The sequence below is a fragment of the Megalops cyprinoides genome, chromosome 8 (genome assembly GCF_013368585.1).
Source record: "Megalops cyprinoides isolate fMegCyp1 chromosome 8, fMegCyp1.pri, whole genome shotgun sequence".
Lineage (NCBI taxonomy): Eukaryota > Metazoa > Chordata > Actinopteri > Elopiformes > Megalopidae > Megalops > Megalops cyprinoides.
This window is the reverse complement of record NC_050590.1, coordinates 23,698,183-23,725,249: the sequence shown is the minus strand read 5'-3', so window position 1 is coordinate 23,725,249 and position 27,067 is coordinate 23,698,183. Positions and strand designations below refer to the sequence as shown.

General features: G+C 38.3%; 1 protein-coding gene across 1 annotated transcript; it reads left to right on the top strand.

Moving 5' to 3' along the window:
• Positions 1-4,621: 4,621 nt before the first annotated feature.
• LOC118781560 (trypsin-like) lies at positions 4,622-7,717 on the top strand. Its single transcript, XM_036534514.1, has 5 exons — positions 4,622-4,668; positions 5,131-5,311; positions 6,444-6,697; positions 6,783-6,919; positions 7,507-7,717. The coding sequence occupies exons 1-5, from the start codon at positions 4,632-4,634 to the stop codon at positions 7,645-7,647; spliced, it is 750 nt and encodes a 249-aa protein (XP_036390407.1). The 5' UTR covers positions 4,622-4,631; the 3' UTR covers positions 7,648-7,717.
• The last annotated feature ends 19,350 nt before the right edge of the window (positions 7,718-27,067 follow it).

Genomic DNA, 27,067 nt, shown 5'->3' with positions numbered 1-27,067 from the left:
ACAGGACACAAATTTCCCCTGGTCAGACATTTTCGAGGATACTGTGTGGCTTAGTCAGCTGGCATACTTGTCTGACATTTTTTCACGTTTAAACGAATTGAATTTGGGACTACAGAGACTCTCTGTCTTTGACATGCAGGACAAAATCAAGGCGCTGCTGAAAAAGTTGGAGTTATTTGAAATCAAAGTCAAGACAGGTGATGTTTCAGCTTTCCCTGCTTTGAAGAGTTTTCTGTCTGACAATGACCTGAAGCTTGATGATGAAATCAGGGAGAACATCGTTGCACACCTCGTGTCGCTCAGATAACAGTTCCATGATTATTTCCCAGAGATGCCTGAAGCTGAAGCTAGGGGGGGGGGGGGTCAGGAGAGAGGGGTCAGGAGAGCGTGAGCTGTCCCTGCATGAATATATATATATATTTTTTTTAACTTAAAATAAAGCTTTTCTACCTGTACTCCTGTGTCCTGGTCGTCTGTGGTGGGCAGATCTATTTGGGGAACCTGAGTTGGGTGCCGGGGGACAACGTTGGTGTTCGTGGCTCCCGACCCCCTGACACTAGCAGCTGGATGACAAACCCTTTCAGCATCGACACCTCTCAAATGACTTCAGAGGACTTAACTGTTGGTGAGCAGGAGAGTTTAATAGAGTTGTCTTGTGACGAAACATTGAAGGCAGCTTTCAGGAAGCAGACATTGTTGGACTTTTGGATAAAGCAGCACAGTGAATACCCTGTGCTTTCCAACAAGGCCGTGCGCTTTCTCCTTCCTATTGCGACCATGATCTGTGCGAGAAAGGCTTCTCTTCACTTGTCATACAAACAAAGTACAGAAGTACGGTGGACACTGAGCCAAACCTGAGACTTAAGCTGACCTCCATTGACCCAGACATCGCAGGACTGTGTTCACAGAGGCATGCACACCCATCACATTAAGCTCATGTAAGTTGTCACCAACATGATGTGTGTGTGTGTGTGTGTGTTTTAATTAAGTACAGTTATTCTTAATGCTCTTCCTCACTTGTTTTATTCTTATTTCTCTCTCTCCCTCTCTCTCTCTTTCTCTCTCTGTGTCTGTGTTTCAGAAAGCAGTCTTTTGGACACAGCAAGAAAGGCTTCGGTTGACTTTAGTACAGTTATGTTACAGCTGTTACTGTTACTTGCAGCTACACATACAGCCTGTTTTTTTAAGTACAGTACATTTTTTACTTAACATTTGAGTACAGTACAGTTTTTATTTAACTTTTAGGTACAATACGTTTTAATTTAATCATTATTTAAGTCGTTTTTTATTTACCTGTATTTAAGCACAGTGCAGTGTTAATGTTCAGACTGTATATTTACAATGTTTAAAGTGGCTAACAATAATAATAAATATTCTTATTAGGAATAAAACTGCCTTGTTTTTGAACTGTGCATAGCTGTAGCTGAATAGTTAGGCCAACTACGCTACTGTATTTTAATGTTGGTCATTATGGTGGTACTTGGAGAGCCAAGTATTTTCTGAGGTGGTACTTGGTGTAAAAGAACCACTGCTATAGAGAATATTTGGTCTCACACAAACTAACACAAACTAGCCGGGAAACATTTTTCAACTACTCATCAACTGTTTGAAGCCGTGAGCGCTGAGTGGAACAATATTGACTCTTCCTTCTGTAAAAAGCTGTCTGCAAGTTTACCCTCAAGGCTTAAACATTAAAAGAAAGGGGAAAGCTATCCCATACTAAGTTACTTTATCTATTTGTTTAATTCTTAATTTCCTGAAAAGTGATTTGTTAAGACCATTAAAAGCTTAATGTTTTGCCATTTTGAAAAGAAGTAAACCCTACCGCTGCAGGACAATTTTTTAAAAATAACATTTTTCTGCCAATGTTAATGCACAGTTATTTTATATTTGATGAATTTAAAAACTGAAGAAAATAAAACAGTAATTTATATGTATAAAACATGTAAGTTGGTCCACACTTTTGCATATAACTGTATATGATAATATTACCTATATTGTCCAATTATAATTATACTAACTATAAAATATTCAAATATTACATATGTGGAACAACATAGTGCTTAATTTCCCAACGTAAATCGAAATCAGACATGGTCTGTGTAGTACTATTCAAAATTGTTAAAACATGCAAAAGGAATGAACCATATGAATGAAAGCCAACATTGTAATGGGAAATGATAAGCAAATACTGACAACCTAACAGGCATGGTTACATGTCTCAGCACTTAGCTTGACTGTCATGAACTATGATGCAATCAGCTAATCATATGCTCATGATCTATATTTGCATGGCACAGTAGACAAGTAGAACAGGGTGTCAGCTCATGGCAAAACAGAAGGTGATCATAAACAAGTTATACGTTTGGCTTTTTGTAATGATTAAAACTTCATAATTATATCTGTGAAGACAAATAAATGTAGATATAAATGAGTCATTAAACAAATTGAGTTTTAAAGTTTTAAATTTTTATATATTTTAAAAAATGTAATTAATTTTAATTAATGTATTTTATTTAATTATTCAAATGGTTGAAATAAATGTTTTTGAGTGTAAAAAAAAAAAAAAAAAACAGGTCCAGCCACCAACTTGGTATTCATGTAAAAACTATTTATCAAACTATACATCGTGAAATTAATACAGCCCCACCCACTTTGAAGTATTATAACCCCAAATATGTGACAGTGGTACAGATGTGGTAGTAGTACAGGTTACGATCCTTCTCCCCTTTATCTTCAGGGAATATTACTACCCTCCTTTTTAAAGTGTTAGAGAGTCAGACCAGATGTTTTAACTTTTTGATATAACTTCCTTTATTATTTTCTTTATTTATGAATTAGAATAAACTGTGAAACTATAACTACAAAAAGTTATTACAATCTACTGACATAAGCCGAGTGCATAGAATCACCTCTCAGAAAGGACAGAAAATACAAACATAATAACCATGACATGTTAGGCATTAAATTTTAAGTAAATACCATTAAATTTCTACTAATACAATAAATACAAACCTTCCATATGTATTACAAAATTGAATATTAAATCTTATATGAACCAAACATTTTCAGTTTCTGCATTCTTTTCTCCTTTGGAAATATTTGAGTCTGCACTTTTACCATTTTACATCCATGGACATAAATAGAGCTAACTGCAGATTGTCATTCACACAGAAGAGGGGAAAATGTTATCTGTAAAAAATGCTGTTTTAACCAGATAATAATCTGTACAATGGCAATGTCAGCAGTGATAATTATTCAAAGCTCTACGAGTACCTTAAACAAAGGACAATGTGGCTGTTCAGTGTTTTTTACATCATATTCCAGCAGTGCAAGTTGATATACTTTGATAAGGAGAGGTGTGATCATGCAACTGTTCATCTCTGGTATACAATGAAGGCTTTTTGTTATTAGAGTTAGTTATGCCACTCTGTTCACCTGTCTCTACAGTTATGCCACTATGTTCACCTGTCTCTACCATTTATAACACCTGTTAACTGAAAGCATTACAAATTATATATTCTAAAAGCACAAGCGTTGGCAAGTGAGAGTTATATATATTCTGATTCAGCTTTTCATTGATTTGCTGAATACTAATGACAAAAATACCACAAAACAGGCAGCAGTTCAGCATAGTGGTTAAAGAGCAGGACTTGTAACCAAAAGGTTGCTTGTTTGATTCCCCATGGGGGCACTACTGTTGTACCCTTGGGTGAGATATTTTTCTGAAGCAACCAACATTTGCCTCAGAAAAATATCCAGCTGTATAAATGAATAACTGTAAAAACCTGTAATTTATTGTTGATTGAAGTTGCTCTGGATAAGGGCGTCTGCTAAATGTCAATAATGTAATTTAATGTAACATGAACATTTAAATCAAGATCATGTCAGAGAAGACGGCTTTAGGTTTAACTAAAAACCTCCCCTTCAACAAGAAAGATGTTACTTGTGTAACTTAATTGTCAGTGAAACACTTCATTGTTTTACAACAGGGTTGTTCTTTCATGCTGTTTAGCCATGATCCAACAGACTACAGAATTATTTAATAGCTGTTTGTAGCTGATTTGAGGCTTTACACCAAGGTGATGAAAGCCTACTGTTTTGGTCAGTTTATTCATTTATTTGTTGTCTTATTTTCTTAGTAGGCACAGATTAAATACTTTTTGTGCCCCATTTCCAAAGCCACTTTCTATATCATTCTAGCAATCTAACACTCTAAAGTGCATTTAAGTGACCAAACAGTTAAAAGGTGAGGCTGACACTTGTGTATGACTCCCCATCCTGGTTTATTAAGATTGTAGATACAAACTGTGTATAACTGTACAAAATACAGTGTCATGAAATACCCACATAAATGCTATATCATCTTTATTTTACAATTTAACTAAAGCCTGTGCTATTAAATGAACTTTTAAGAGGTAACATAAACCAAACTGAGCATACGTCAAAGTTCTATGCATACATGAATATGGGAGTTTTATATGCAAAGGACCTGTGGCCAGTTATGTCTCAGATAACTATACTGAATCACCATTGGACAGAATACATCAAGATGGGTGTGGGAATGTTTCTACACTGTATAAAGGTTACCTTTAGGTGAAACCAACAGCTGCCACACAATTAAAATCAACATGAAGATTCTTCTCCTTCTCATTCTGGGGGCATCAGGTAAGTGTAGCTGTATTCAGTATTAATATTTATAATAATTTTAGGGCATTAAATTTCTTTTACCTTATTTCCATACTTAATGCACAATCAAGCAATCCAAATGAATGCCTCTATGCTTCTGCTTTTTACACTGAGTACAAAGTTATACAGTATCAGATATAAGGAAATAACTCCAAAAAGGAAGTATCACACAAAGAATGCATATTGCAGAAATATAAACTTCCTATGTTAAAGTGCAACAGTGCAACTCTTTTTTTTGTGTAGCGAACCCCTTAAGACTTATTAATTCACAAAAGGTAAATAGAAGTTAGATTGACACCCTAATTCTAGTGACATTTATTTTGTTACTGTAAGGAATTCTTTGGTGAGTAAGGTGCATTTTCAGATCTTTACCAGTATCCTACAATACTGCAGGCTTGTCCTTCACCCAATCATCTCTATTTCTCCTTTTCATTTGAACAGGTGCCACTGCAGCAGAAATTTTTAAAAGGGTCTCGGAGGACAAGAGTTGTAAAGGCAAAGTGAAGCACCATGTGGCTTTATGCACAGCTCCATGTAAGAATTTTCTTGTTTCATGTGGTGGCACACTGATTACAAAGTCGTGGGTCCTAACTGCTGCTCACTGCAAGGAAGACCTTGATGTGTGAGTACTGATTTGTGGACGAAACAGTTTTGAGAACTGCTTTGTCAAGTATCTGCAATTTCACATGACATCAGCACCTATTTTCAAATGAGCACAGAATTCAGTGTGGGGTGCTGTGTTGCATGTTGTATGTGGAGTGCATGTTAGTGTATCAGTGGAAGGATTTGTCTCACTTCAACACTCCTGCATGAGCACACAGTAAGATAAATGAGACAAGCTGAATGTATAGTTGGTGAAAAAGCAAAAAAGCATAACATATTTCAAAGGTTATCTTTGTTAATGAGTACTTTTTTGACAAGATTGATTTGAACATACATATGTAGTTGCAAGTGATTTCCTTGAAATATATGGATGGGTCATGTTGCTCCTAATGTTGGAATCACTGAAACAGAATGGGGGGAAGCTGAAGTTAAATGAAAGAAGTTAAGAGTTGAGCATTGAAAGTGCATTTGCATGTCTAGATGTTTGTTTCACTTATCTTTACAACAGTGAAATGTTGTAACCGGCAACAAAAATGAGAAAGCAACTGCCTAGTTATTTGTTAGCTTTGTTATTTGTATTTTCTGCCTTTTAAAATTCTAAACAACATAGCCAAGACATGCCCAATTTGTAAGGACAGTGCTCCATTTCTCACTACTTTTGCAATGAATATGCTGTAGCATTTGCTGTTTTTTATTTTATCCTCCAGCTTTCTAGACAGAGAAAAATTAAGATAATTCCAAAAAATATTGTACAGCTATTGACAAGCTTTTAATGAGAGATACTATGCTTCATGTTGATGATAACACCGTGGTCAAAAACACAAAATGATTCTCTGGTGGCCATGCTGACACATCACCCTCAGTGACAGTTACACACAACTGTGAACCTCTGGCATTGTAACATTAGTATCAGCCTTTCCACACCTTAATCTTATGGGTCAGGGGTCACACAGATGACTATGCTTATCTGGAGATCTTTTTCACCAAAAAAAAGAAACAGCTTCACATACATAGCAATTCACATTAGTTAGACTTCTGAGATAATACAACATTGCACATCCACTGATGAGTTAAAGTGTATATTCTCTCTCAAAAGAATAATCACAACTATTGTATTATAACACAAACAATGATGTATTTTTCACCTCTAGGAAAAAGTTTGCTCTCATTCCAGCTGATGCAGACTTATCAAAAGGAGGAGATATGATCGAAATAACCAACATCTTTCACCCAGGATTTGAGCGTAAAACTTTTGAAAATGATATAATGCTACTTAAGCTGAAGACCCCTGCAAACATAGACATTGAAGTTTCTCTACCATCTAAGTCTGATTGCAAAAATCTGGCTGAAGGAAAACAGTGTCTATTGGCTGGCTGGGGGAGATATACATTTATGTCTCAAAAAGGTAAATTCTCAGATAAACTCATATGGTCTTGGTAACCAGAACACTTAGAATGTCATATTTTGTAAAAGTCCTCTTTTTTTTTCAGGAAAGCAGATTGATCCTCCTCATAACTTGGGATGCTTGGATCTAACAACTGGTAACTGTGAAGTCTACAAAGCTAATGAAATGAAACCAGTTGAGGACAACCTTTGTGTTGAGGGAGAAGACAGCGGCGTTCACCATGTAAATATACTATTGTCATATTAGTTATGTAAAGATGTCATAATATATACTATATCTGTAATAGTACTGTTAGCACTGTTTACCTTTTCACCCATTTTATGGGTCATATTTCTGTGGTCCATAATTTTGAACTGTACACAGCAGAGAATGTATGTATGTCTCACCCATACTGTAGCTCAGTAAATGCAACAGAAATGTTCAATAATAGGTTAGTACAAGTTAGTACGAGTACGAATAATATTGCAGGTCGAGGCTACAAAATTCTCTGGAATGTAAGTCAAGCACTCTAGGCCTTTTAAATTTTTTTACATTTTAAATTGATATACATTTTTTTAAAAAAGCATTGCACCATGCAGAAATCAAAACACATCACCTGTAACTGTAAGAGCACTTTTCAGTTCAAGGCAGTCTGATTATTTGGGCATGCACAGACTAACCCAGATGCAGTCCATAAACAATGCACATGTAGTGGATTACATAGCTTTTACATTTTAGATGGCTTAATTTGCAAGCACAAATAACATTTGTGGAAGATAAAAAATAATAAGGAATTATTTTCTTCTGTTTATCTCAATTCTGTCTTGAAGGGGGACTCTGGTGGAGGTCTGATCTGTGAAAAGAAAATATACGGAGTTGTGTCAAGGGGTCAGGTGCCACCCAGCAAACATCCCATATACTTCACATCGGTTTGCAGCCATTTGGAGTGGATAAAAACAATGATAAAATAGTTTTCAAGGATTTAGACTTGACACTTTTCTAAATAAGCCTTAACTGAATAAGAAAAATAAATAAATCCATTACAGCATTGAAGAGCACAGTTTCTCCATGTGATTTCTTCATTCCGGTGATGTACAGTTTGCTAACATGAAAAGCAGTATTTGTGCATACTATTGTGACATCTCTCTCTCTCTCTCTCTCTGTGTGTGAATATTTTCACTTAGCTTCCAGAGAGAAAAGATCCAATGAAATAATCATTGACCAATCCATTAGATAAACACCACTCTGTATATATACTGCAGACCCAGTATGATAGTTTTTAACACAGCAAACCACACCAATAAATAGATAAAATATAGCTGCAAGCAGCAATGAAGGGGCCAAGTACCTCAGGGCCCCAGGTACCCCAGGTAGACAACTAATGAGAACAACCCCTGACCAAGACACCAATCCATCACAGGGTGAACAGACACACAGACACCCACTCTTACACTCACACCTGTGGGCAATATAGCATGTCCAATTGACATTACCTGAATGTGTTTGGACTGTGGTAGAAAACCAGAATACCCAGAGGAAAGCCACATGAACACAGGGACAAGGTACAAACTGAACGCAGACACACCCCCAGCTTGAAACCTCCATAATGTTAGGCAGTACTGCTACCCATTTGCATCACCGCACTGCCCCCCACTACATATATGTCAAGCTTAAACATAAGCAGTGCCATAAAATGCAGTGTGCCTTCTTGGGACATTGCAATAAGAAGTGCCAACTCTGTTGGAGGAGTGCAATTTTTGGGTATTTGAAAAAATCCAAAATCATGGGAAAAATGGCAGAGAACATACCACATTAGCTGAATATAATAAAATGTCCCTGATTAGAAAAGGACCCCTCATTTTTTAACACCTTTTTTGGCAAAAGACTTTTTGAAGATCAAATCTTATTTATTTAAAGAAATGATTTCATTTGATACCACCAGACTTCTACATAGCTTCATACCCCAGGCTGTGAAGATCATGAACACTCTTGCCCACCCCCCCTCACTGAACCATTAATCCCCCCATAGGTCCAGACAGACACTATTCTCTACTAGTGCAATCCATTTCATGCTGCACCTGGCACTTTTTGTACAGACAAAAATGAAAAAAAAAAAAAAAATTATTGACAGTACATGCTGCTATTCCCCTCCAACTATACCATAAAGACATGCCGCCATAGAGTCATGCTGCTATTCCCCTCCAAATGTTTACAAAACTGAGTGTATTGTTTATGGATATATGTTGTTTTAATTCTCTTTGTAATTTATATACACTGTTGAAACCGCATTTCATTCTTGATTGTATGCAAGTGCATGATAAAATGAAAATAAAAGAAATCTCAATCTGAAATCAATTTAATAAAATACACAGAATAAAACAAGGTACTCTGATATATTTTCTACATCTGTTAGATGAACTTACCACATTTAAATAAAAATAAACCAGTCTACTGAGATTTCTAATACCACTGAACAATCTCAGATAAAAAGCGCCATCTGCTGTTCTTAATGTATATTGACATTAAAAAGTCTAGTCCACCTATGTAAGACAACCCCGCTTTTCAGATGTTATTTCTGAAGTAGAAAAAAAAACGCTGTGTAACATTCAGGCCAATTTAAAAAGTCCAAGTGTTTTTTCAACAGTAATTAGTGTATTAGTTGTGGCAATAGGTCAAAAGGTGCAGGAGATGTGCCTACTTTAAGTGCTACAAACTGATTGTATCTTAGCAGCCATGCCATTTGGACATTGAACTATGTGTTCATTTTCCAGTTAGGACCTGATATGTAATGATGTAATGACCTACAAAAAATTGGTTGCAATATTGGTCTGCTTTTCTTTGTGCGGTCTGTGCCTTGTGATGTCCATTAGAACAAAATGTCATTAAAATCTAAGTACATGGACACATGGGTGTTTAAACCTGTTTTTCAGTATAGCACCCCAAAGTGGCCAAATTTCACTAAACTTGCTGTGTGGCACCCCGGCCTAATTGTAAGTATATGTATCGACTTTTATGCCAATGAACAAAAGCATTGCAGAGATATGGTCACTCTTCCATTATGGCGACTTCACGGGCGAATTTGTAGGTACACTGCGGCCACATTGTTCAACCTAGCAACTATCCTTTAACAACCGTTAAAGACAATGGTCCAAAGAGGTAATAGACAAAACCTCATTGTGCCATAACTCTAGGAGAAGGTGGTTAAATGTGTTTTTGACAAAATCAGAGATGGATGAAACACAAAATGGCTGATGTGGAGGTTTCATAAGTTCTCACACAGTTGAGATATCTGCCAGAGTAATGGGTATTTTAATAATTTTTAATGGTATAGCGCCCCCAAGTGGCCAAATTTCATGAAACTTGGTGCATACCCAGTGTTGCTAATACCAACAAAGTCTACCAAGTTTGACATCACTCCAACCAAGCATTGCTGAGATATGACTCACTTCTTGTTTTGGTGTTTTCACCATGGAATTTCATTGGATGACAGCGGCCACATCGTTTGCCCTAGCAAAATTATTTGAATAATTTTTGGTCACACCCCTCTGTAAATCATACGTACCAAATTTGGTGGTGATAGGATCAACGACCTAGGACTGGTTTGCAAAAGTAGGTTTTTCGAAAAATTCAAAATCACGGAAAAATCAATATGGCGGGCTTTAACGTCAATGGGTGCGTTCGAATTAGCATGACGCAAGAATTCAGCACAATTCTAGGACACATGGTTTAAAAGTTATAAGCAAAAATATACCTTGAAGTTTAGCCTGTTAGAGTTGGATGGATTGACCCCAAATTTAAGGCCTGGATACTTCGGACTGTCCTCTATCAATGTGCCAAATTTCATAAAAATCCACCAAGGGGCTCTATGGGCTGCCATAGACTCCCAGAGGAGAAAGTATAATAGTGAAAAATTCTAACAATTACAATAGGTGCCTAGCACCTTTGCTGCTTGGCCCCTAATAAATAAGGAAGTTCCCATGCCAGGTTGAGTTGCTAAAGGCTAGTCGGCTATGCAAAGTTATTACATATTGTCCAGACCTTTAAACAGACCAAACAACAAAAAAAAATAAAGAAAATAAAGTTTACACATGCAATGGAGGCACACAATAATTAGCAATGGGGAAAAACAGCAATTACACTTGGGGACACCTGAATTCTTAGTATACAACTCCTCACTCTAATCCATAGTAACCTATCCCATTGTACACTGGCTGGAGATGGAGCACGCTGACATGCTGGTGGCATGTTGCCTTGAAATCATACGCTTCGCATAGCAATAAATGTAGGACTCCCCTACCCACTGACCAGCAGCCACATATGACATCCACGTAAGCTGAGTGCCGCTTGCGTGTTCTCAGCGTCTGCCCCATCTTTAACTAAATCATGTGCTTAACGCACAGCGAATAACAGGCATGTATCCACCTTCCCAACTTGTGGCTAGCATTCAAAATGGTGAAACAAACAATTTAGCACTGCTTCGCTTATGCTACTTCCACTTCTGCCCACCCAATATTACGTGGGTAGAAGATGGAAGAGAAAGGGGGAAGGGAGAAGGCAGCAAAGGGTTAAGTTAAGTAAATCACAGCAAAGGGGGAGGGGGAAATAATAATGACACTACACCCCATCACAATAATTATGCATTGAAATTCTGAATATGCAACAACTTATGTGCTAAATAATGGAATTCGTAAGTTGAGCAGTAGCTCTAGAATCTAGTGTTCTAGGTATAAATAATATGGCATACATATGGATGCATTCTAGGACTTCAGAAAATGGGCAATTGTGAAAATGCTGCAACTAAAGGCAATGCATTTTAATAGGAAATACACATTAAGTTATAAGTGTAGATTTAAAACATCAATTAAACAATGGCAATCAATGTTGGCTATGCAAACTGGGAAAAACGCTTCAATTCACTGTCCATTTCTCCCACTTCTACTCTTTTGTGATATCCTAACATGGTGGCCTAGCCAAGCTGATTATCTCAGCTCTCTGCATATAGGTGTCACTGCCAGATGTGTTGATCACTCCCTCCTCCTGCCCACTCCTGTGGCTGACCATTGAATAGCCTCCAGATATCAGTGGCAACCCTCAAGAACACAGCTGAGTTCAGAGTGGCTCTCAATACATTCACATAACTGCAGCCATTGAAACATTGCTTTTCTACAGAAGGAGCAAGAAAAACCTTTCTCTCTCCCCCTCCCTTCTCATAGCAACTGGACTCTGGCAGACATTTCTGCCATGAGCAACCTCATCATTATCAACCATCTATTCTGCTTTTCAGTTGCCCAGCCTTCCCCCTCTGCTCCTGGCTCACACTGTGCTCTCAGAACTCAGGGTGTCACATGACTGTGCAGATTGCATGCATTTGCATGCAGATTGCTCTTCCTTAACCTGCACCTGCACAAGGTTTTAAGCTATATGTACACATTCATGTGAGAAAAGAAAAAAAACAGCACTTAATATGTTAGCTCCATGATACCTCTCATCATCTCATTCTCTGCTGCCTACAACACCATCATTAGGGTTCAAGCAGCAGCTTTCTGATGTCTTCAAAAAACTATGAATTCATTCAGTTGACTGCATGCTTTTCATTGAAAGTAAGCATAGAGTTGGCTCACTGTGTACACTGTAATGACCAATATACCGTTAAATGGTGAATGCTGAGTGATTCAGAGAGCCACACATCTTATGCTGTAACTTCCAATATGGTTGTCTCTTCTGTTTTGTTGGGAAAATATGGAGCTGAGATTTAGATGTGATGTGTGTATCTCTAGCAAAAAATAAATCTAATATATAACTATCACTTGTGTTAGTAATGCACAGGATCATTGCTTAGGTTTAAGGGTGCTCTTGTGAGACATGGTTTTACACTTTTATTCATTAAAGAAAATTTACTGTATGGAAATCTGGGATTAAAACAATGGTCAATTCAAAACATGTATTTCATTATATCAATGTGGGCAAATGATCAGCTCCACCAAAGAATTTGCTCCCCTAAGGATGACCTTTGGTGCTGCACCATATTTTTCTTTTTATAATGACTCTGTGAGGATTACATGGGAATCCAAACTCGCGTATTATACAATTGAACTAAAGGTTACACTTTTGAATACAAACAATGGTCAAAACCTAAACAAATAATGAGGCCATAAGAACTGGACAATATGCTCAAGAGAACTTTGGCAGTGCCTTTTGGGAAGTTAATTTGAAGCCTTTTTGGTCACCAACACTGTCCTGCTGCCTGCAATAGTCTACTCTGCATGTGCTGACTGATGTCCAGACATTAGCCTTGATGCTATGAGGCTTGAAAATTTAAGTCAATGAAAATCATTGTTCATTCTTGTTCTTCTTGCAGGTATTCTCAGATGAGGGATAGATCTAAGACTCCACAGAGGTGAAATGATCAGGTATTGCATCTCACTGTCACTACCCTCTAATTCTTTTGCCTTGTGACAGACTATTATGGAGTTCAGGTTCAGTGCTTTATGAAATTGTGCCACTAAAAGTCTTATCAAAAGAGACAAAAACTCTGCAATGTGTGATGCAATTGAACAATTATTTACAGAGATTTGGTCTCATAATTATTACAGTGGGCCCATTACTCCTAGGTTATATAAATATCACTTTTCAACCACAGAGAAAAAGCGCAAATATTAGGGAGGAGAAGAGGTCATCAGCAATTTCTTTAATTATCAGGTCCTAGTTTCTCTGATGTTACGCTCCGTTTGGAATTATGCCAGAAATTTTATTTCATGAAATATAATGCTTCTATCACATAGCCTTTGCTTTTTAGTGATCTTACATATTATCTACTCACCCTCACCTTTGTCTCTTTAGACTTCTCAAGGAGACACTGAAGGGATGAAAATCTTACCATCAACAGCACATTAATTACCAAAGAGGCCTTACCTGGAAGGTCTCAACAAGTTAGAAACATCACTTAATAATTAATACTGAGTTTTATAATAATTGATATTGAGTATTATTTTAAGGCCTCCTTTGTTTTATTTAATAGATCTGCCTTTACTACAGAAATTCATAAATCAGTAAATTCTGTAAGAGTACAACAGCACCCTAGTTAGTATTTTAACCTACATTATTTTGTTTACAGGTGCACAGTCTCAAATAAAAGCATCAGGATACCAGGAGACACTAATAAACATTTTCCACTGTAGAGCATGGGTCATGATAGCACATATTGGAGCAAAAGTCTAAATGTGTCCTTTATTCAATAGCATTACCTGCAGTGTGCAGCACAGTAGAGACAGTTTTTAAAAATGTACACTTAATCAGCAGAGGAATCAGGAAAGGTTGAACTTTTCACACCAGAAATTACATTATACAGTCTACTGGTCAACTCATATTGTCTTTGGCAGCTTGTGTGGGTAATGGACAACCCTTTTAATCATATACCAAAGCCACTTAGGTGAATGTGTGCTAGAGAAGCCAGTTTGACAGGCTCTATCAAGTACCAAACTGTGCAGCAGACATCTGTTACATCAGCAGCCATATGTCTGAAACATATGCTGTTGTGGAAATTGACACCTACATGCCTGTGGACACCAATTCTCATTTTGACAGGATTGTCTAGATGTCAGAACTCAGGCTGGGACTCAAGCGCAGACAGAGGAGATGGATGCCAAAAACAGGTTTAATAATCCAAATGGGTAATCCACAAAACGAAGTCAGGGCAGACACGGCGACCAAAACCACAGGGCAAAAATGAGGAACGAAGTCAGGAAAAACAGGCAAAGTCCAAAACCAGAAAAACACAGCAAACATACCACAAATCAGGTCCAGAAATCGGAGTCAAGAATAAACAGGCAAAGCAAACGGAACCAACAGGCAAACCAGAACAGACGGCGAGTAGCGAAACAGCAAACTGAGACAAACTGGCAAACAAGACAGAGACAAGCAGGGTAGATATAGGGCTAGGCTGATGAGGTGATGGGAAGCAGGTGTGCTGGCAGGCAGGTAGAGACAATCAGGTGGGCGGAGACAGGGCGGAGAGCGGGGCAGGGCTAGAACACAAGGAAAACAGAAGCACATGGACAGGGGAAAGAAAACAACCGGCTAAGATGCCGTAGTCATGACACTAGAGTTAAAGGACAGCAGTCTCCTTGACTCTTTCACCAATCAATGTCCCTCACTGAATTCCCCCAAGATTTCCATCACAACTTAACTTTTTTTGTCTAATATTTCAAAAAGGGTCTGTCGTTCATGTATTGGGCAAATGCTTGTAAGGAAAACCGTCAGGAAAAAGAACACATGTGAAAGAAGGGATCTTTTAAAAATGCCGTCATTGTTAGAATTCAACATAGTGTATGCCCCCTTTAGCTTTGCAAATTAGCCCTAGCCTTCTCAGCGTTATAAGAGTCAACAAGTTATGCAACTGTTTTGTCAACGAAATTATATTGTTTGAAACAACTGAGCACAACTGCAGACACCATATGCATATTCCTCTCATTGATGTTTTCAGCCTCACAGAAATGACTGAGGTAACTCTCTGTCTCTCAGAGCAATTATGTAAAACAGGGTTAATCAGTAAATTTGGAATGGTCACCAGATTATAAAAATAATCCCAAATGAGGGGCCAGTTAAATGTGGTCAAAAAATGAATTATGGTCAAAATCTGAGTAATCACATTAACAGTTACAAGATATACTTGTACTGTAGCAAGACACAATAACAACTTTTGGGTGCATATTCTATTGGATTTTGTAAATGCATAGAAAACAACAACATATGAGTGCATAATACTGTATCAAGACACACAGGTCTAAGTCTTTTCTACATTCAAATAGTAACATACACCTTGTTCAGAAGTCAGTCCAGGTGAGCCATATCATATTACAAAAATTTTGAATTTTACTTTTTAACAGACCGCATTCACCATTGTACATGCCACAGTAACAACAACAACAACAACAACACATAAGTGCATAGTATGGCATTGTATCAAAACAAATAAATCATTTCTACATTCAAAAGAGGTAGAACCATTAAAGTTAATCATTGCCATGACAGAGTCCATCGTCTATTTAACACACCACTAAGTTTAGCACAAAACACACTTTAGTGGATAAGGAAATGTAGTGATCTCAGCTGTGGAACCACAGCAGCCAACATAGCAGACAGACCCTGTGTCCTGCCTGCCATCACAGGCACACCATCCATTACCAGCATATTAATATGTTCCAAATCCAACTTATTCTCCTCAAGGAATGAGAAAATTTTATGAAAAATTGCCTCACCAGTTGTGTATCCCCACAAGGGAATTAGTCCTAGTAGATGTTCCCAAAGGCAATCGCAATCAAAGGACATAACTTACAGGCACAACTGTGCTACATCACTGTTGCCAGTTGATTCATCGACGGTAAGGACATCACCTCAGCCTTTCTCAGTCTGTCCAAAACAGTCTCAAAGACATCTGATGCAAGGACCTCCACTTTCTGTATGGCTATGTTTTTTTCATCAAATCAATCACGCTGTTTTGGATTTTCTCATCAGTAACCACCTCCTCGATTGATGCTAGCACACACTCTTTGACAGTCTCCGAATCCATAAACGGTCTTTTCTTCATGGCTAATATCCATGCCATTTGTAGCAATGCCGATGTAGCTCTCTCTTGCTCTGTAAAAGGTGGAAACGTGGTGCTATGTTTTTTTTTGTTTTTTGAGGTTAGCCCCTGCATGTTCTGATGATGAGCATCATAGCTCAGTGGGAGTGTTGTGTCAAAGTTAGCTTAGTTTATCTTGAAATGCCTCTGAAAGTTATATTCTTCTGTCACTGATACACCCTCTTTGCATAGTATACCTTTCTGTCCATTGACTGTTAAAAGGTGTCAGCTTTTTCAAAGTAGAAGGTGACATTTTCGAGGCAAAACATGCAATAGCAATAGGTGCCAAGAGAGCACGCTGTGGAAAACAGAGAAAATTTGTAATGTGTAGAGTTGAGATGTTAGACAAGAGCAGAACGTGGCAGCTTGCTTTGGCCAGGGATGACTTGTTTACGCTGATTGGAGTGGCACAAACAGAAATAATTCTGATGCGAGACCATACAGAAATTATAAACTGGAATTATGTTATTTGTCTTTTAAATTAATTGGCAAGAACTACTTAAAGGATCAGTACTTCACAGGCCTAATGTAAAGTATATGGCTTAAAACTCAGAAAAGGATCAGCACATTCAAGTGACAGGTATGCTATTTGCTACGTAATGGTATTCAGGCATACATCATATCTATAGGGCACAAAGATTTAAATACCTTTTGGAGAAGAAAATGAGAAATGAGTAAGCACCAAACATTTACATCTGTGCTATTTAATCTAACGTAAATTTTGTTTAATCAGAAATAATCTACAAGGTCCTTGGCTTGGAAGGTGCCCAAGAACTACATGTTTTTAAACAGGTAATGTGCACCTGTCACCTGTCCTGAAAACCTAAGTAACATGTAGAGGGACATGAATCAGTGGTGTTTGGTTTTATGTTTTCAGATCCAGGCATTTCATTACCTTCACAATAGTGACTAGAATAAGTGAATGCTGAATTCCAAAAATAGGGCCCCAGGCAACCACAAGAGAACAAATTATTCTCAGTTTCCAACCAAAATGAATATGTTTTGAATAATATACTATTCCGGCATGTAGACATGTTGGCAGAAAAATGCAGTTATTACGTTTCCACTCACATGCTTTAGGCATGTGTCATAAGTGCATGCCACTTCTTTTTTTCAGGATTAATGACTGGTAGAGTACAGATATTTGAAAGAAATAGCAAATCCCCAGGGCAGCCCCTTGTTTTTGAGCTGTAGAAACATTTGTAATGTTTCATTCAACAGTGAACAGAATGTTGGTGGGGTCAGTGCATTGTTTTCAGAGTCACAGCAGTAGACTCTACAAGACTGCTACAATATTGCATGAAGATATTTCTTTTATCAAAAATCTTGCTACTGTAGGCTAATCTTGCAGGCTGCAGCTGGAGAAAACTTGCAGAAGTTTGCAAGTTTGTAAAGATACAGCATCACATTGGGTGTAAACCTAGGTTGTATGGAGAAAATGTCTTTCACTGGTACATCCTGCATGAGCCAATGTGCTTGTCTAGAATTCCCATGTTCAACAGCATTTTTTTTCGGCCAGCCAAAAACATCATATAGATATTTCATCAAATTATATACAATATCCATTTGGATGTCACCTTCATAAATTGTAACTTTCTGTGAAATTTCCCCATCAGCTCAACCAATTACCTGGTTGTGTTCAATGCATACCAGCAGGCATCCTTGTGATAGCCTGTCTGGCCCGGTTGCCTGTTGCTTCCTCAAACTCCCACCAGAGGGGACTTCCTGTTTGTGTCTGAACTGTGTGTGCCTAATCTAGTTGAATTGTTTTCACCTGTGTGTAATTAATTTCTATGTGTTTCTCTGCTCTATTAAACCCTGCCTGTGGCCTGGTTCCCTGCTCAGTCTTGAACACTTTTTGTACAGACAAAAAACATAATTTATTGACAGTACATGCTGCTATTCCCCTCTAAATATATCATAAAGACATGCTGCTATTCCCCTCCAAATATTTATAAAACTGAGTGCATTGTATATAGATAAACCCTCTTTCTTAATTTATGTACAATGTTGGTATAGGAGAAACGGCATTTCACTCTTGATTGTACGCAAGTGCATGATAAAGTGACAATAAAGGAAAATCTGAAATCTGGCTGTGTTCTTTCCCGTGCCCAAGTTTGTTTGTTTCTGGTAAAGATTTTTGTCTTTTTGAAACCCTTCCATGCTTTGTGTGATCTCTGCATCTGGGTCTCTGCTGTTCAGCTTTTACATATTTTTTAAGAAGCCAAAGTAAGCATCTGCATTAAGTGTTATGCTGGAAGAGAACCCAGGATGATTTGCTCATGCTGTGTACAGTACGACAGCTGTGGAAGTGAGCAGTACAGAACCACGGACAGCATGGCCCTGCACATCACACAAACTTTTCTCTCATAATGGATTCCAAGCGACCTGGTGCACTTTGGAGCAGTGTGAGTCTAGGGTACTGATTAGACAATCTAAACTCTTTCAACATCTCTCTGATAAAATAATATTAAAAATTAGATTGCGTTTAGCAACTGATTCTGCTACAGTTCTCTCCTAACAGTAAAAGGTCATTGCGGGGAGGTTTGACCTGTACAGACATATGTTTCCACTGTGGCCAGTGGAATTTGTGGTGTTATTATTTATGTGCTGGCTGAGTTTATAGCATCAAAGGCAACCAGGGAAGTTCTCTATCAGATATGTTTTTATTTAGCATATTGGACTATGATGGTATTGTACATTGCTGTGGGTGAGGGTGTGGGCCAAATAATACAGGATTTTAAGAGAGGAAATCATTTTACCAACAGGAAATGAAAGAGGAATGTTGTAATACTAGAAAGACTCAGTAATAATCATGTCACACTTCAGTAGAAATAAGAGAAATGGTTGCAAAAGATCAAAAAAGTGTACTAAAATGTGACATCACACCTAATTTTAGAGACTGGAAACTATTCTATTTCTAGTGTATGGTTGTATTTTAGTAAGCATAGAGTTGTATTCTCCATTCAGCACAAGCCCAATCTGTCAAGGCCTTCTCTGAGGTATGGTGCCATATTCTCTCAAGTGGTTAACTGCAGCATTTTAATGTGTTCGTCCAGGATGTTATTCTATTATCTTTGTCAGGAATAATACTGGTATTGGGTAACTGGTGCTAACAAGCAGGAGTATTGATGTTGCGAGCAAGGAAAATATCTGTGGGGCTAGTGAATTATGGTATTTTCTTAAGTCAAACACACACTTGCAGAGGGAAGGGGCAACCCAGGGAAGTGAAGCTGAAGAGGTAGCTGTTCAGATAAATTCTTTGTGCATGGAGGTCATTGACTTCACCTTTGCCTTTCCCCCCTTGGCTTCCCAATGTGAGACAAACAGCTCAGATATTTCCTGCACTCAAATAAACATGCCCCCGATCACAGGAGATAAAGGAATAATGCAAGTCACACAAATCCCCATGCAATATTAAACATGACAACTCCTTAGAATAAAGGCCGGCTGAATCAATAACCCTCAGGAGGAAAAGGGGTGGGCAGATGAAGCCAACAACACACTGTTTTGTGGATCAATCCTGGATTCAACAGAACATTTCCCAATGAACACTGTGTTTACAAACTGTATTGTCTGATTGCTCAAAAATGGGCTTTACAAATCAAAACAAACTGAACTTAATGATCCTTATGATTTGCTTTGAATTATTTTAAATAATCAGTGTTAACTCATATTTGTTGCTTGTTGCCCTTTTAAAAGATGAAATGTAACAATACCAGCTACGTTATTTGTCACTCATCTCTAGGGAATGCACTCAGGCTGGGGCTAGATTTAAACATTTTTCTGGCCCAGTCTACCCACTAGCTCCTCAGTTTACATGCAGGATTTACCTTATTACCAATGCATTAATCAGAGCAGGAGCTTTCATTGATTAAAAAATAATCAAACTTTCTCTCTCTCAATAAGTGGAGCTTCTGATGAGCTGGCCTGAGCTAATGAACTCTTCTCATATGAAAACTTGTCAGTGCTGTTCCAGTCTCTTTTCACTGCAGGAGACCATAAATGCTTTGATAAGGAAGCATTGTCGCCTGATCAAAAAGGCCTGGTATCAGCTGGAGATTGCTGAGCATTTTATAAAATGCAGATGAAGGGGAATCACTAAATTATGCCACCTCAGATTAATTTAATTGGTCTCCATAGTCCTTTAATAAGATGCGAGTTTAACCCTTTCACGCGTACAGTCACACCGGTGTGATTAGCCGTCTAGCATGTACAGTCAAACCGGTGTGATTAGAACACTAGATTCTAGTGTTCTAAATCGTGTTCTAAATAGTAAATGTTAGAACATGTTCTAAATGTTCTAAATAGTGTTCTAGAAAATTCTAGCTAATGTTAGTTTTGAGGAACTAGCATTTTAATGTTAAAAAAGTATAGTAAATGCAGCTGTGAAAACTATAAGAAGCTTAATAACGCAAATGAAAACATAACGAACCACGCATGCTACATAGCATAACATCACGTGTGAAAGGGTTAATTGTGGCTCCAGAAAATCCAGTAACAGCTTTTTCCTTGTTCACATCTAAGCATTGGAGAATGGTTCTTGTTGTTAGAATCCAAATAATCAAATCAGTCTGTTCCCATTAGAAATTCATTATGGCTGTCCATTTACACAATGCACTACACAACATTTGTAAATGTAAATACATTTAAATAATGTGTTGTGTGTGTGTGTATGTGTGTACGTGTGTGTTAGTGAGTCAGAGAGAATCTAAATTTAGAAATATTGTCCAAAGACAATCTTTTGGAATGCAAGGTACAGTCTTCAATCTGTGCTCTTACCAAAGTACAATACTTTCCAGTTGGTCTCTGTGCTATCTGGTTATGAAGGTGTGGATAACATGACTCCTTCACACTGAACACAAAAGGAACTTTAAAGGGCTCCGAGGTACCTCAGTTGACAAGGTGCTTGTCTTGAGCACAGACTGAGCCCTATGGCAGTGTTTCTCAGTCTGACTCCTGGAACCCCCCTGTCCTGCATATCTTCTATCTATCCTTGCTCCAAACACACCTGATTGAAATTAGTGATTAAATCAGGTGTGCTCAGCTAATCAAAAGTGCCACTGAGGAGTTCAGTCAGGTAGGAAGAGCAGGGAAAAATGGAAAACGTGCGGAGCACAGGGGCCCCAGGAGCAGGATTGAGAATCAGTGCCCTATGGCATGGTTTCTAAACCAACTGTTATAAGCAGACAATAACCAGTAGCCCCCAGCAGCCAGGGTTTCCTGGTCTCTCTGCTCTCAAGTATCCTGTGATTTGCCAGATACTTGCAAGTTTCAGGGATGATGTCAGTGGACCAGTACATATCCACCAATTAGCACCCACTTCACTCTGGTGCATTTTGTGACTTGTGCGGAAAAAAATGCCCTTTGCTGTATGTGCACATATTGGAGAATTGCATTTGTCTTGCTTTAGCAATCCTGTATGTACCCAGAGACTGCTGCAGTGAGGCAAACCTAATGGGAAATGATGATTCAATAAAGATTTGGATTAAGGAGAAAAGGAGAAAAACAGGTTTCATCCTCAGGAAAGTTTCATGTAATTTTGAAATATCTTTTTTATAGCTTAAATAAATGTTCTCGGCTTGCTTTTTGATTGGTGATCATCAAATGTCTGCTTTTTCCATTTGTGTGTTCTTGCATTGTTACTCAGCAATGTTCATGTTTTTAAGTTTTTATTGTACTATTAAAGCAATACGCAATACGCCTTAGCACTTTCATTGTTTGCTGGACAATGGAGGAGTTCCAGCATAACTGTGGCATGCCTTCGCACAATTTTTACTCTGTAATATTCACACCTTCACCCATAACTAACCTCCATTCCTTCTCACCCTGTATAATTATGTACATTGCTAAGAAGCCAGGTGTCCTGCTGGGGTTATGGTCAATTCACTGTGTTCTGGGGAAGATACCATCATCAGTCACGGCTGGAGCTCTAAATTGGTGCAGTAATGAGTCAGGTTGTGTTTTGAATCAGCTTGATAATGTTAAGGGCTTTGTATTGCAGTAACGAATATGAGAGCGGCATGTGGCTTGCCCTTTTTTTGTTTGTGCTCTGGCTGTGTCTGTGCATGTATGTGCCTAAATGACATGTGATGTTGTCTTTGTTGTCTTGTTGCCTTTTTAACTTTAGCTCTCAGAACATGCAGTCTTTCATTGCATATTATCTGTTTGTGAGGATGTTAGTTAACACAAATATCTTTTTGTGCAATTTCAAGAATCATAAGTTTTATATCATTTTAACAGATTGAATTTCTGCTGTTGATCAGGTAGTAACTCCAAAACATCACTGCAATATCACAGTTCTTGTTCTTCCCTTTCAATATTCTTGTTTTTACCTTTTTAGTACAACATGCACTTTGGATGTCACAAACTCTAAGAGGCAGAAGGACTGCATGGCTTTTATGCCTGTACAATTAATAAATAGAATTTATAAAAAACCACATGTGTGTGTGTGTGATCCCAAATATCATAGGCATGTTACAGGGTTTTCCACACAAGGGTATGACTTTAAGTTAAGGGAGATGAAAATAGTTTGTCATTGTCAATAGTTTGTAATTGCACTGCCTGTGGAGATTAACGACAATATTGAGCCTGCCATTCAAAATTCACATTCAAATCCTGCAGTTGTTTAATCACTTTAAATGCTCAATGTTCTCAAGTCTGTGTCTTTCCAAACAACTGTTGCTTCTGCATATTCTGGCGCTCAACCTTCTATAATTGTTTGAGATGCTTTGAGAGCTGTTGTTCTGAGAAGAAGGCGTTACATCCAATTCAAGCAGCAAATGGGAACCTGCCACAACAAAGGAAAACCTTTTTATTATTATTATAGCTGTCTTTCCTAATGCTTACAGTGCAATTCACAACACACACTTTACACGGACACAAACTTTGGAAAATGAACATGCCTTCAGATAGCAGAAACATACATATTTTCTGAATGTACAGGTCATGTGTAATGCTAAACAAATTATGTTGTTCCAAAGGACTGTATATTGGTGCATGGTAGCTTCATATTCAGACCAGCACTGTCAACATATTGATATATAACATGGAATACAGGGATTCCTGGTTGGATAGTCAGCACTAAGCTTGCTTGCTTGCTTGCTCCTGTAGCAAACAGGACCTAGTACACTAGTACACTTTTGTATGTCACTTTGGATAAAAGCGTCTGCTAAATAAATAAATATAAATGAATAAATAAATGTAAATGTAAATGTAGTACCCAGCAGATACCACTTCTAGTGCTATGCTTGCTTTCATTGGCTATTTAGAATGACATAGTCATTGCGTTCTAAACCAGCCAAGTTGGAAGTTGGGGAGTGAGGCTGGTTTGAAATATTTTCTCTTATCTAGTCTTTTTGGCAGTGATTACATTTTGATGCTAAGATGGGTTACTTTTGCAACTTTGTAGATTGCTAGCGTGTTGCTCATGTGCGAAGTGTCCAGTGTGATATTAGGAAGTGTCAAACTGTGAGTACTCGCTATACCACATACTGCATAGCGCTGCCTGCTGTGAACATGCAATTCATTAGAATGTTTCTTCGGTAGCTTACCAAGTTTGTGTACGACTCTTTGTGCTTCAACGCACAGAATACTAAAGAACAGCCTTTTTAAAAAGTATGGTGGTTCACTTCCTTTGCTCCATCTTTCGTACTGTTTGGTGAAGGCAAACCATTTGGTATCTCTGCGAAGGTCTCTGGCCTAATGTTTGTTTTACATGTTAGCTGCTGTGCATATCAGCTTTACTGGTCGTCACCCATATAGCATATCCTAGTTGGGCTAACTTACGACATATTTGCACTTTGGTTGCCGACCACAGTCAGCCCACCACAACGCAAGACCAGGTAGGTAGCAAAAAACCAAACTTTATTATTACAGCTGGATTTAAAATCTTACATCAGTGTAGTTCATTTAAAGACAGCACACCCTGGTGTCACCCCCTTCTGCCTGCTTTTCCCACTGTAGGCTCCGGCGGAACCTTGCCCCCTCCCTTCCGAAGGATGGCGCCCTCCTACAGGTAAGTGCACATACTCCAACCCACAGCACACGGTGATCCCCTCACACTCTGGTATGGGGCGCCAAATGTAACAGACCTTTTTTCGTGGACAGAATGCCTTCTGTGCTACGAAACGAATACATTCATTACGAAACCATATAACACTGTTTCAGGCAAAGGCTGCTTGAACTTTCGTAGACATCAGTGTTTTGCTTTCGTGGACGGAATGCCTTCCGTCAGTTACAGAAGACATTCTGTCCACGAAAGCAAAGGCTGCTGGAACTTTCATAGACATCAGTGTTTTTCCTTCGCAGACAGAATGCTTTCTGTGCTACAAAACGCATAAATTGATTACAAAACCCTGTAACACTGTAACGCGTGAAACCACAAAAAACACAAACGCATTAGCATTGTGTGCACAAAATACTGATGTCTATGAAAGTTCCAGCAGCCTTTGCTTTCGTGGACGGAATGCCTTCTGTAACTGCGGAGTCACGGAATATATTGTGCTAAATCCCTTTCGTGCACATCATACTTTCAGTAATATAGCAAAACAGTTAATTGAACAAAATGAACATTCCACGGCATGGAATGATGATCGTACAGCGCATTCTGCATTTCGTGCCACAACAGCATAAACGCTGGCCTAGGACATCTGTTACGTGGACAGAATTACTTTTGTCTACAAAATGAGTTTCTTTTGTCCACATAGTGCGAAGTGCATTCCGCCTTTTGTCGACAAAATGAAAAGCACAACGGTCAATTCAGTGCACGACAGGAATTATCCGTTTTGTTTTCTGTGCACAAAAGTATGTGCTTTCTTCAATATTTTGTGGACACAATGCTAACGCGTTTGTGTTTTTCGTGGACAAAAGGCATTACGGCGTTATATGGTTTCGTAATGAATGCATGCGTTTCATAGCACAGAAGGCATTCTGTCCACGAAAAAAGGTCTGTTACATTTGGCGCCCCATACTCTGGCAGATAAGCAAGCACTGCAAATTCCCCACACAAGCTGCGGTTGGCGCCTTCCTCTGGCCGGGGTGAGCTGGTCCAGGATCGGGGGCTGACCAGGTGGGGGTACAGGCTGCCACAGGGAGCACTCACATGCACACACACACTTAATACAAAACAGGTGTTGCTGCTAATGTACCTCCCATGTCATGTCCTGAAATCGATTCCAAATCATCAGCTCCTGTTTACATTTTAATGACAACACTTTGAGAGTTGAGATGTTGTGATTAATTTAGGAGGATACTTTTTTATAAATGTATTACCTTATATAATACCTCATAAGCTATTTATGCACTACTGTATATTGCACTTACTCTTTGAGTATATAACTATTGAATTTGCATTTATATGTACTTTTGTTTACTTGCAGTAAATTTATGTTATTTATGTTATTATATTTACATTCATACCATTGTCACTTTTTATAACTGACAATTATCTGAATGTTCACTCCATGCTAACTTACTAGCACTTGGATGGTACTTATATTTTCTATCTGATAAGTTAATCATTGTGTGCCAGTGCTTTTTAAGCCATCTGTAATGAAAGAATAATACTTTCAAGCACAGTAAATAAATAACTTTGACTTATGTGTACTCCCCTTCTTCATCTTGTTAGTCATTGTTGGAAATACCTTTTATAAATGAGATATCCTATTTCAGCTATTTTACATCACATAATACTGGAATAATGTGGCTAGAATTGGAGGTACATACATGGTCTCTTCATACATGTGGTTTTGCATATTGAAGTTTTTAGACTTTGCAGAAAGATAAATACAGTGTTTTATTAGAAGTTGTCTTATTTCTAAGGTTCATTTTCTCACTTAGAATGTCGGTGGCCATATTGGCTTGGCACTGTAGGGGGTCAGTGTTCCAGAACCCTCTGGCAGTTGTTGTGTTAAAATATGATCATTTCTAAAAACAGACTGTTATGTGAAACAAGGTGACAGTCATTATTTGGAGAGAAAGTGTGATTGAAATGTTGCTGACCAGCAGACATCTCAATGAGAAATCTCATTTGTATTATATCTATACAAACTATACCATTTAAAGGGGACAAAAAATGTCCAGGACTATTGATCAAGTTGTATCTTAGATATTTGAATTCCACTGATGTATTCCCAATGTGGTAGTGGACCAGTTTTAGTGGCATCTGTTCTGTTCAGTGTCAGGCTCCAGCTTTCCAGAAAGAGCACTGACTTCCCTGTAAAAATGCCAGAATGGAATAATAAAGCCTGTACCATTGTAGGCCTGAACCTAGAACTCTCTATCATAAGCCACATCAGTGGTACACAGTGACACACAACAGCAGCAGAGTAAACACCATCCTACGCCTCAGTGATTTTCCGTTATGTGAGATGATTGATATCAGCATGTGGGCTCCATGATTCTCTTCTCTGACTGAAAACACATTACGTGTTTGTGCACATCAGCCAAATGGGGGTAGATGCACTGGTGCGGAAATGTCCAAAATGATGCTTTGAAATTCTCTCTCCCAATCTCTCTCTCTCTCTCCCTCTCTCTGATACCACTCTATATTGTATTCTAGCATTGCTAAAAGTGTCTCTAGAGACATTAGAAATGGGGCTGTCATTGATAAACCCTACAATCAGTGTTGTTAGCCCATCTTCTGAGAGTTTCTATTCAAATGGCAGGAATGGAATAAAATTGTTGACCTATGCCAAGACCTTCTGGACCAAAGATTCCACAGAAACAGTTTTAGATAGTCACATAACAGACAGCATGATGCACAATGG